This window comes from Chrysochloris asiatica, unplaced genomic scaffold, assembly GCF_000296735.1.
Source record: "Chrysochloris asiatica unplaced genomic scaffold, ChrAsi1.0 scaffold00110, whole genome shotgun sequence".
Classification (NCBI taxonomy): domain Eukaryota; kingdom Metazoa; phylum Chordata; class Mammalia; order Afrosoricida; family Chrysochloridae; genus Chrysochloris; species Chrysochloris asiatica.
The window spans coordinates 8537861-8550140 of NW_006408628.1; the positions used below are offsets into that span (position 1 = coordinate 8537861).

Below are 12280 nucleotides of genomic sequence, written 5' to 3' on the forward strand. Positions count from 1 at the left end.
CAGTGAAGTGTACTTCTACAGTGTACACATATGCAAGCTACCAAAGCAGCAAGCAATTCCACAGGCTGCTTTGAGAGGGAAGCCAGGCTTATGGCATTATTTCTATTTATAATCACTTCCAACAATTTTTTAACAGCACCTCTCAGTGCTCTTGAATGTGGACTTGCAAGAGAAATGATACAGAGCTAAAGAATGTGATCACCATTTCACTCATTCATGAGGAAACCAGTTATTTTCAGGCAAAAAATACAACAAAGAGGATCCCTGGTGAGAATGCAACAAAACTTAAGAGATTTAAAAACAAATACTCCCTTCTGCTGTAATCTGTTTCTGCATATCTTACCACCATACCGAATGGGTCTGTTCCTAGGGTAATATGTGTGTAGATGGAGGAGGTAAAGCATTTCTCAGTAGTTCCTCAAAAATGCTGAGGTCATGTACAACTCAGAGATGCTAAATTTTAGAACAGGTTATTAGAACATAAAAGTTCTAGAGTGGGGCTGGAGTTCTCCTTAAGGAAACACGTCAAGGAAGATGTTGCATGCTCTTGTGTTGATGGATTCTGAAATGTTTTCTCCTCCTGAAAAACTGATGTGGTTCTGTTCCTATCTCAGAATTAAAGAGCAACCCCCTCATTTATAATGAAAACAAAACCAAAGGGAAAGACCGAAGATTTTCTTTTCTAATTAAAATCTGAGATTCAACTGGTATCTGGGTTCACAAAATTATTTTGTGGTCAGAATTTGATCTTCAAACTCATTCTTCATATAATTCCACAAGTTGCTGAACCTAGCTGATTATGTCAGCTAAGTGCCTAGTGTAGTACTACTGTATGTTGTTCTCTCATTTAGCTTCAGTTCAAAGCACCAAAAAAGACAAATATATTATGCACCTTTGTTATTTGTTAATTTTGGAGATTCCCTAAACCAGTGACATTTTAATCTCTACCCTGATTCAAGGGCAGAGCCAGACAGCAAATGGTTAAATGCTGAAGCTTTACCCTACAGTTTCTGTACTTAATTTCATCACACCTGCAGTGGGGCTTTCAGTTTTACAATAACACTCCTCTTGACCTCTTTTTGAGGGCAAGACAAACCAGCATTCTTCCCTATCTGGAAGCACCCTAACTCTCCCTTAAAACAGTTCGAATTGGGACATTATCCTCCCACCTCTTAACATTTTATTACTATCTGTTAGGGTAGCGTCTTTTTCATGGAAGAATGAGACAAAAGAAAATGAAGAGACTCTATCTTCATCATAATAATAGAGATGACATATGACAACCAAACGGTGTGAAGGAATCTCTTTACAAAAATGCAGTGTACAAGGAACACCAAACGTGGGGCCAGAACATATTGCAAAGCACCAACAATCCATTGTTTTGGGACTGCATGTAAACAGCAAAGGCATTACAAATCCATGAAATGATTAAATAATAACAACAACACAAAAATTAGCTCTTCAAGTCAGGTGACAGAAATTCCCCTCTCTTAGAGAGGACAAACCTGTCATTAGTGTAACATGGAGAGCTGACTTTCCAGTGAATTTTACCAATAAGAAACACATGAAAGAGTATAGTTTTGGGTGAAACTACTCAAGGAACATAAAAGCTCAGTCAACTGGTATGTGTGCCTCTTCACACATTTCCAAGGTGAATAGACTCTTTAATACCTTCATTTCTTCTCCAAACTGCTGTGCTATTAATTCTGAGCAGGTGACTTATCCCAACTCTTTAAGGCTCCATTCATTCCATATATGTGTGTGTGTGTGTGTGTGTGTGTGTGAATGTACACATATGCATTTACAACATGTATTCCTAGACCAATAGGAAGTGCCACTCTTGTAGGAGAAAAAAAAGAGTAATTAGCTACAGATGTGAGACCAAGATTTCCATAAGACAGTCAGCATGGAGCATTCAGCATAACGAAATTTTCATCTTTTGTTTTGGCCCTGAGCTGTGTGTTGCTCCCGCATCAAGTTCCAAATTCTCTTCAGGCAGAGGAAAGCTGAGGTGGGAGGCAGTACAAGAAAATCCACAGTGCACACTGCCATATGAGAAGTTTGTATCTCATGAGGTCTGACGAGTGGTCTTCACTGCTTCCATGTTAAGTGCCTGAGAGTTCTTTTCTGTTTCTAGCAGCTCATCAAAGATCTCCCTTAAAGTGAGACAAATAAAAATACAATCGGAAAACAAGGTCAGCAAAACCAGAAAGATGGGCAGGAGAAAAAAATAGCAGAAACCGATGCTAGTGAAGCAAAAAAACAAAAAACAAAACAAACCAATTCTAACTGGTGCCTTGCTGCAAGCTGTCATCAAGCTAACTCCCCACTTGTGGTGACCCCATGCACCATGACATGAAATTCTGCCTGGTCCTGGATCCCATGACTGGTTGTGGAGCAGACTGTTGTGATTTATAGGGTTTTAGAAAGCAGTTTAGCATGCCTTTCTTTCTTAGTCTGGAAGCTCTACTGAAATCTACTCAGCATCACTGCAACACACAAGCCTCCACTGACAGACAGGCAGAGGCTGCACATGAGGGGCACTGGCTGGGAGCCAAAGGCAAGTCTCCTGCATGGACAGTATTGAGCCCAGATTCCGGCAGGGAAGGTGGAGACTCTACCACTGAGCTACTAAATTTAGGGCCGAAACTTCGTTAGTCTAGTGGCTTACTCATTCATTCAATCATCATGGGAGTTTTGAGACTAGTAAGGGGACTTGGCAATTTAATAAAAATGTGACATAATTCCCATCCATATAAAGTAGATCTTTTAGCTGATACAACAAGAATACAAACAGTTTAAAATAAGACAGCATTTATGATAAAAACAATCTTAAGTTCCATACCTAGATGTGTGATGAGGAATTAATGCTGACCGAGGAGAAAAAATAGGCTGGATATATAAGGAAATATCAAGAGACCAATCAAGTGCTGCAAACATTTTATCCTCAAAGGAAGAAAGAATTTGGGTGATTTTAGTCTGTGGCTTTGTAGCTAGGAAAATTTCTTACTTGTGCATATAAAAGAAGATATAACCACTCCGATCTCGATCAGTCTGCACAGAAGTTTCTTGAATTTTAGACACTTCTAGGTCATTATAAGTAAACCACGTCTGCTTCTTAATGTCATACACATCACTAATGTAATGACCTGAAAGAAACAAAATCTTAAAATTGAGATTTTTTCCCAACATGCTGAAGGTTCTTCAGGTACAGAAGTTTCATGAAAAAAAAAACAAACAAAAAACAGTCGCCCTGTCCACTCTACTACACTCCACCAATGCTTTGGAAACAATTCAGAAAACATGTACAGAGAATTAAGGGAGGAAAATTCTATACTAGGACAATTATTTTGATAATATATTGAGGTTATTTATAAAGAGAGAATCAAAAACAATTACAACTATCAACACAATTCACATTAATGTGATCACAGATAGTATTTAAAAGTTTTTACTGATATTGTCAAGTTGCAGCTTAAAAAGCTCCCTGCTCAGGGAACAAATTCTAGCCAGTCAGGCCATGTCATTCATAAGATGCTGAAATAAAGACGTTCGTTTACCTGAAGAAGAAGTGCTACCAATGTGGCTGACAACACTGATGAGCCGATAGGAATGAGGAAGATTTCCTGTCTGGGAAACAGAAGTGGGTATAACTTTTAACTCTTTTATTTGAATAAAGGCAAACCACTGAATTTAATATCAAAACTGACACGTCTAATAAGCTCAAAGTGTGTGCTGTATTCAGACACAATAAAAAACCCAGTAGATTTCAAACCCTTTGACCAAAGAAGTGTCATCTCAACTAACAGTCTATCTTAAGAAAATAATTCAAAAGAAGAAAAGAGACTAGGGATACAATTATTCCCTTTAGCATTATCTGTAATAATTAATGTAAGTGGGTGGGTGGCTGGGGGCACATCTCTGAAAAGAAGAAAAAAAAATACACAACTGTAATCAATGTAAAAGTGTAACCAATATCACTGAATGCACATGTATAATAAGCTGGCATGTATTTTTCTTGTGTAGTTCTCAACAATAACAACAAAATAAACTCACCTCGGCATTCCTCTTTAGTTCCTCTGCTTCAGCTTCTGTGTACTCCATATCTAAAACATCCTCATTTCCAGAATCCTCATCAGAACCCAGAGAATCCAGAAAGGAGTTGTTGAACTCTGTGGAAAGCAAAGACAAAGTATTATAAAAGTTCTTGAAACAGACTAAAATAAATGTCATTGGGAATATAAAAAAACAGCACAAGGCACACATTTTAACATCCAAAGAAAATATGAAATACAGTTATTATTTAAGGTTTCCAGAGTCTAGCACTCTGGGGAATAACATTTCAGGCAAGTACTCATTAGTTTACATGGGAGAACACTGATTTTACAACATTGTTTCACTGCAATGATTGCAATCGCCTCCGTGCATCATCATTCAACATTATTTGCTTCTATTCCCTCTGTTTTGTTTTTTGTTTCGGAGGGAGGGGATATACACACACACAAAAACACTCAGGAATATTTAATAATTTAAACAACCAAAGGGCACATTCTGCAAGCCTGCTTCCTGGTCAGCACCACACAGCCTTTCTCTTCCATGAGTCTAGAGTCCTCAGCTGCTCTCTCTCCCCCCATGTCCTCATCTCTGGTGTTGCTGCTTCTCTGGATAGGGTCCCGCATTCTGCTCATGCTCTTTCCCCTTGATGGTCCTAGGGTTTTGTTCCAGACTATAAGATTAACTACTCCCCTGTTTTTATTACAAAACTTTTACCTTTACAGTTGTTATAGTCACAATTGGTCACAATAACAATTACTATTGAATTATAAGAATTGTATCCCCATTTCCTTTCACCAGACCCGTGTAGACAAAACGAAAACTATTCAGTGGGGACTCTACCTTCTCCCACACACTCTTAAATAAACTCCCTCTTGAAAACTTGCAAGCCAGTCACTTAGTGCCTTTATTGCCCCCTCATTTTAGGAAGCCAAAGTCTAAGTTGCCCATCCCTATCTACCCTATATACAGAAGGAATAGCACTGATACTTAATGTGAAGATCCTTCCCTCTCAGTTGGTATTTTGAGCTACTACATCCATACTATAGAATATTAAACCACTTTTAAGAAGAAATGTAACTTGGCTACCCAAAATGGGGGGTGGGGAGCTACAAAGGCAAGAAGTGACAGGCTTACAAGCTTTCAAGAGGGAACCTTGATCCAGAGGGCCTGGAGGAAGGTAGAATCTCCAGTGAGTAGTTCAATCTGACTAGGTGGGGCTGATGCAATGAAATGCAGACGGGTCTCTTGTGATACAATAGTGAATAATTGTTATCAGGACTGATTGTGAGGGTCAGAAATGTAAAGGTAGATGTTTTATAGCAAGGAGGGGAGTGATTAACTTTTCAGTCTAGGAGTGGAGGTCCCTAGGACCATCAAGGGAGAAGAGCAGAGAGTGGGACCCTACCCAGAGAAGCAGTGATGCCTGAAATGGAGCCAGAGATGATGACGTGGAGCGATGGAGCAGCTGGAGACTTTAGATCCAGAGAGGGAGAGCGACTGTGTGCTGAAGACCTGGGGGGCATGGGGGAAGGATTGCATGGAGGGGATTGTAACGATGGCAGTGAGACGATATAAGATAGAATTAATGTAAAACTAATGTTCTCCCATGTAAACGATCACATAATTCACAATAAAACATTTAAGAAAAAAAAAATGTAACAAAAAAATTAATGGACTACTTTTTGTTACATTAAATACATACACAAAAAATTCAAGATCCATTTTTTAATAAAATAATGTGCTTCCACAAAACAAGCAATCTTTATTAACAGCTTTAAAGAACCCCAGGGACATTTATATATAAATCTGCATTACAAAACAGTGAAATCTGTAAGATCCGAAATTGATGGGAACAAGTTTTTCCAGGATTCAAAAGTTTTCTGCTCTTGACAGGGTACAACTTTTCCCATCACTCTTTATTAGTGGAAAATATTTGCGTTTTCCTTCTCTGACAGATTTCTGTTTGACACCAGTTCTGCTGTATGAGTCATTCCACTAAAATCACAATACAGATTTGTTTACTAGACATGAACATGTAATAATCAGAAGAATAGGAAAAGAGAACTGCTGTTTGTTGTTAGGTTCTGCCAAGTTAGTATGGACTCACAGCGACCTTATGCCTGGTCCAGGGCCAACTTCAAAATCGGTGTCACGCTTGAGCCCACTGTTGCTGCCACTATGCCAATCCATCTCATTGGGAGTCTTCCTCTTTTTTGCTGACCCTCCACTTTACCAAACATGATGTCCCTTACTCCAGGAAGTGGTCCCTCCTGATAACATGCCTGAAGTATGATATGAAGTCTGGCCATCTGGGCTTACATGGAGCATTCTAGCTTTTATTCTTCCAACACAGATTGGTTTGTTCTTTTGGCCGTCCATGGCACTTTCAATATTCTCCTCCAACACCACAACTCAAATGCATCAGTTCTTCTACCTTCTTCCTTATTAACTGCTCAATTTTTGTATATATGTGAGTTTACTGAAAATACCATGGCTTTGGTCAAGTGACCTTAATCCTCAAGTTGACAACTTTGCTCCTCAACACTTTAAAGAGGTCTTATGCAGCAGATTTGCCTAATGCAATATGTCATTTGATTTCTTGACTGCTGTTTCCATGAGTGTTGATGGTTGATCCGAGCAAAATGAAGTAGTTGACAATTTGAATCTTTTCTCCATTAATACTGATGTTATTTACTGGTCCAGTGGTGAGGATTTTTGTTTTCTTTACATTGAGGTACAACCCATATCAAAGGCTGTGGTCTTTGATCTTTATCAGAAGTATTTTAAATCTTCTTTGCTTTCAGCAAGCAAGGCTGTATCATCTACAGGTTGTTAATGAGTCTTCCTCCAATCCGATGCCATGTTCTTGTTCATATAATCCAGATTATTGCACAGCATACAGAATGAATAAATATGGTAGAAAGAATACAACACTGGCACACACTTTTCCTAATTTTAAACCATTCAGTTTTCCCTTGTTCTTTCCAAATGCCTTGTAGTCTATGTACAGATTCCTCCTGAGCACAGAAAGAATTCTGGAACACTCATTCTTTGCAATGCTGTTCATAGCTTGCAGATTCAATAAAACACAGATAAATATCTTTCTGGTATTCTCTGTTTTCAGTCAAGATCTATCTGACGTCAGGAATTATATACCTCATTACATGTTCTGGTCTGAATCCTGCTTGAACCTCTGATAGTTTCCCGTCAGTGTTCTGTGGCAGTTATTAAGGAAAAAATCTTTATCTGCTTTTTGTATTATTCAATATTTTCTCCTTAGAATCTTTCAATAGTACAAGGTTGGATTTTTTCCTTCAGTTCCCTCAGTTTGAGAAATGCTAAGTGTATTCTTCCCTTTTGGTTTTCTAATGCCAGATCTTTTCACATTTCATTATAATAATTGGCTTTGTCTTTCTTTGCAAGCTGCCCTCTGAAATCTTCTATTGAGCTCTTTCAACCTCCTTATTTCTTCCATTTGCTTTATCATCTCTACGTTGGAGAGCAAGTTTCAGAGTCTCTTCTGACATCCATTTTGGTCTGTCCTTCTTGTCTTAATGATCTTTTGCTTTTCTTTCTGTATGATGTTCTTGATGTCATCCCACAAATCTTCTGGTCTTCTGTCAACAGTGTCTAATATATCAAATCGATTTTTGTTATGATCTCTAAATTTAGGTGTGATTTTATTTTCAAGGTCATATTTTGGCTGTGGACTTTTAATTTTCTTCAACTTCAGCCTAAACTTACATATGAGACTGTTCCACAGTCTCCCCGGCCTTGCTTTGACTGATGATATAGAGCTAGCTTATCCATCACCATCTATTTCCACAGATGTAGCCAATTTGATTTCTCTGTATTCCATTTGGTGAGGTCCTTGTTTATAGTCATCTTTTATGTTGTTTAAAAGAGGTGTCTGCAATGAAGAAGTCAATGATCTTGTAAAATTCTATCATGTTATCTCCAGCATCATTTCTATCACCAATGCCAAATCATCAATATAAGAACTCCTGCCCTATACTTTGCTCCCATTACTCTGAAAGTCAAATCTTTTCTCTTTAGGCAGAAATTTGTAAAATCATATTTAGGAAATGGACTTGCTTAGGAGAATGAACATCTCAAAAGAAGTCCTAACCTGTAAAACTTACATTTCACAAATTACATCTCATGCAAACAAAAAAGGATATTTAATATCTTTCAAGAATTATGATGCAACAACAAAAATCAATCTTATTAAAATATAAAATAGCACATTCACCAAACAAAAGAATTTTGCATAATTAGAAACATGATTAGTTTTTGTGTTGTATGCCTTTGAGTCGGTGCTGACTCATAGTGACCCTGTATAGGGTTGCTGAGGAGTGGCTGGTGAAAATGAGCCACTGACCCTGCAGTTCAAACCAACGCTACACAGGGCTTCAGAAACATAATAAAAAGAGAAGAAATTATAAAATCAACAAATTTGGAGAGAACAAACAAGATGGCGGATCGGGTGGAAGTGCAGTAAAGAGCTTAGTCAGCAACAACACAGAATACCCAACCAAGCAGGCTCAGGGGATGGTCCCAGAACTCTGAACCACATATAAAGGAATATTTAGAAGGTTGGAAGACTTACAGCTGGGGGAATTTGTGGCACAAGCAAGAAATTCATTGCTTTCTAATTCAAGACACTCAGCTGCTCCAGGAGCCGCCATCTTGGGTAAGACCAAGCGCGGGGAGTATCAGAGCAGCCACAGACGCCTGGCAGAACCGCAGAGATAAAGGTGTAGACATTCTTCTCTTTTGGTAGCTGTTCATTGGTCCCTTGCTGTCTGTGTACCTCCATTCTGGTGACTATTGGGGTCCTGAGCTAGTGGGCACCCCAGTCCCACCCTCGCAGGGTTCTACTACACACGCGCACAGATCTCTTTTCTGTATTTGTGACACATTTCAACATTAAAAAAAAATCAATTAAAATAATCTCCACACCTTGCAGACTTAACTCTGTAGCTCTTTTGAGGTCATCGTCTTCTCTCTGTTCCCAGGCCTCCTAAAGAGACAAGAACAAAAACTAAAGTATTTAAAGAAGTTATCGATTAAACTTATTTCATGAGGATAAAATCGGCTTCTCTGAAGTGTTTGCTAATGCTTTCATAACCTTAAGGTTCTTGTGGATTACAGTCTAAGAAATCAGACCTTGGTGTTTTATATTTAAGGTAAGTTTTGAAAAACAAATTCTTACTCTATACATTTAAAATACAACAAACATAGCTCGATGACAAGATAGAATAGTAATCTTCCTAAACATATAGATGTCAAACACAGACCAGCGGGTTCTGAAATCCTATTAAGATTAGCAGTCTGAGCCTTGGCTGCACATTAGAACCACCAGGAAAAATCTGAAAAAATCCTGATTGGGGAGGGGGGTAGAAATAGAAATCTAGATGTCCAGACAGTGTTCTAGATCAGCAACATCAGCATTAGGGTAGAAGACAAGCATCAGTATTTTTCAAACCTCTACAACTACTGTTAACAGTGCAGTAAAGATTGAGAACCATTGTTCTAAAGAAATTAGATGTCATAGTCTGATTATTTGTAAATACTAATACTATATATTTATTTTAGGTAACTCCTTGGTAAATTTTTATTATGATTTGGATTCTATAGGACCAGACAATCATGAAAATATCGCCTCTGAGTTAAGATATTGCACGTGACTGTAACTCAACCAGCTTTGGCATAGAAACATAAAAAATTTTTAAAATGAGGAAAAGGTTACTTGAAATACAAAAAGAGCAGATAAATGTTCTCCTATACCTAAATACTGAGAATCAGAAATTAGATACTACTTCTGAGAATCTGATGTACACAGAAATTCACAGCAAAGTATCTGGATTGTGAGAAACTAACCAAAACAAATACACTACCTTTCTGCTCCCATAAAGATTTGCAGCCTTGGAAACCCTGTGCAGGGTAACTGTGAGTTGGAACCAGCTCCACAGTACATAACAACAACCGTAAAGTCTGAATAATAAAAGCAAGGTAGAATGCTGACTACATTTATAACTTGCAAAATGATGTTGAGCTGGAGATGTTTTCTAATATCATCTTGTATGCCCGTGCAATGAACCACAGTAATGGATGATAACCAACAGTATTAGTTCATTTGGATTAAAAACAACAAAAAAACCCCCACCATTAATGGTTTCTGCCTTAAATCCAAATATAAGTTAGCTTGATTTTTATCAGTTGTGGATCAATGACCTAGAACATGTAAATCACTTGGAACAATGTCTGACATATAGTTAAGTGTGCAATGCATGTTATTTTTATTTTATTTTTTGGTAAAGAGAAAGCAGCAGCATGACTTACTTGCTCCTGAAGGCTCTGAGCCAATGCCTGCTGAAGCTCTTGCTCTTCCCTTTCACGTTCCATGTCATACTGCTGAAGCCATTCAACCTCTCCCTGAGATCCTTCGGGAGTTTTGTTTTCTTTGTTCTCATCACAGTCTTTAGTTATCTCAGTAAAATTTGCAGGATCTGAGGAAGTAGAACATATATTATTCAGGAAAATCTTCTCTAGGAAACTGAAATGTCTAGGCTACTGTGAATTCTATGTTCAGATAATAATTTACCGTAATCTCATGTATAACTTGTTTAGGACATAACACAATTTTTTCTTAACTACATCTAGAGCAGGCTTCTCAATTTCAGCACAGCTACATTTTTTGTTATTGTAAAGGGCTATCCTGTGCATTGCAGGATGACTAGCAGCATCCGTGTCCCCTACTCACTAGATCCTATTAGCAATTCTTCCCCAGTTGTGACAATCAAAAATAACAGATACTGTTAAATGTTCCTTGTTGTTGTTAGCTGCCGTGGAGTTGGTTCCAACTCATAGCGACCCTACACAGGGTTTCCGAGGCTGTAAATCTTTACGGGAGCAGACTGCCTCATCTTTCTCCCGCGGAACCGCTGGTAGTTTCGAACTGCTGACCTTGAGGCTCGCAGCCCAATTCATAACCACTACACTACCAGAGCTCCTTCCATCTTATAGTAGATAGCCACAAAATTGTCCCTGGGTGGGGGTCACCAATCTATAAAAATGATTTTGATCATTAAAAGCATACTATAAGGGACAACTGGTGTGGTACTGTAGGATCAGCATCAGACTGCAAATCACAAGGTCAGCGATTCAAACCCATGAGCTGCTCCTTGGAAACCCTATACGGGGCTGCTATGAGTCATAACCAAGTCAAAGGTACTTTAACAACAACAATGGTTAATGGTAAAGAACAAATAGCCCTACTGAGAGCTCACAATGTCACATGACCAAGCACTAGAAATACTGCAAATGAAGTAGTAGTCTAAAATGATTATGGTAATAAGGATACTTTCCCATCTATTATTGCATTGTATATTAAGTGAGTGTGTGTTTTCAACATCAATAATCATATGTAAATATCATATACATTCCACTGTGGGTTAATGTGCTGGACTGCAAAGTTGATTTGAACCACAAAGTTGGCGGTTCAAACTCAACTGTCACTCCTCAGAACTCCTATACAGGGTCAATATGGGTTAGAACCAACTCAACGGCACTTAGCAACAACAACAAATCAAAAGAGTTAAAAAGCAGAATGTAATAAATGTCTCATATACCAGTTTGCTGTACTGTGGCAGCTTGCCTGTTGTGATGCTGGAAACTACGCTACCTGTATTTTAAATACCAGCAGGGTCACCTATGGTGGACATGTTTTAGCTGAGCTTCCAGACTAAGACAGACTAAGAAGGAGAGGGGGACTACTTCTGAATGTTTAGCCACTGAAAAACAATGGAACACTGTAAGATAGTAAGCAAACAAAAAACCACTATCAATGGTTAATGCCTTAAATCTAACCCGAAGGCCAACTCCCAAACAAATGTGTTATTTTTCAGTTGTGAAAAAAAGAGAAATGAATCTTGAAATATTATGAATAGCACCAGCATATTATCACATATAGTACTATATGAGTCCCTTAGGTTGTAAGGCATTCAAAACATGACTGGGGAGGAGCTGCCTCATCAAAACATAGTTGACTGTGATGATGCTGATGGGACACAACTCAAAATGAGGAGAAACAGCTGCAAACATCCATTTATAATCAGAACATGGAATGTTAAGGAGTATGTAGCTAGGAATATTGGAAGTTGCCAAAAATGAGATGGAATACATAAAGATCGATATCCTAGGCATTAGTGAGCTGAAAACT

The 12280-nt window shown here is 38.3% G+C and overlaps 1 protein-coding gene across 1 annotated transcript in view; it reads right to left on the bottom strand.

Annotated features, from left to right (window-relative positions):
* Positions 1–2068: 2068 nt before the first annotated feature.
* USP37 (ubiquitin specific peptidase 37) overlaps positions 2069–12280 on the bottom strand; it is a 69316-nt gene continuing 59104 nt past the window's right edge. Inside the window, exons 18-23 of the mRNA XM_006867863.1 lie at positions 10402–10568; positions 9019–9079; positions 4057–4172; positions 3561–3630; positions 3011–3149; positions 2069–2156 (exon numbers count right to left, since the gene is read on the bottom strand). Coding sequence (XP_006867925.1) covers positions 2069–2156; positions 3011–3149; positions 3561–3630; positions 4057–4172; positions 9019–9079; positions 10402–10568 — 641 coding nt within the window. The remainder of the gene's footprint in view (positions 2157–3010; positions 3150–3560; positions 3631–4056; positions 4173–9018; positions 9080–10401; positions 10569–12280) is intronic.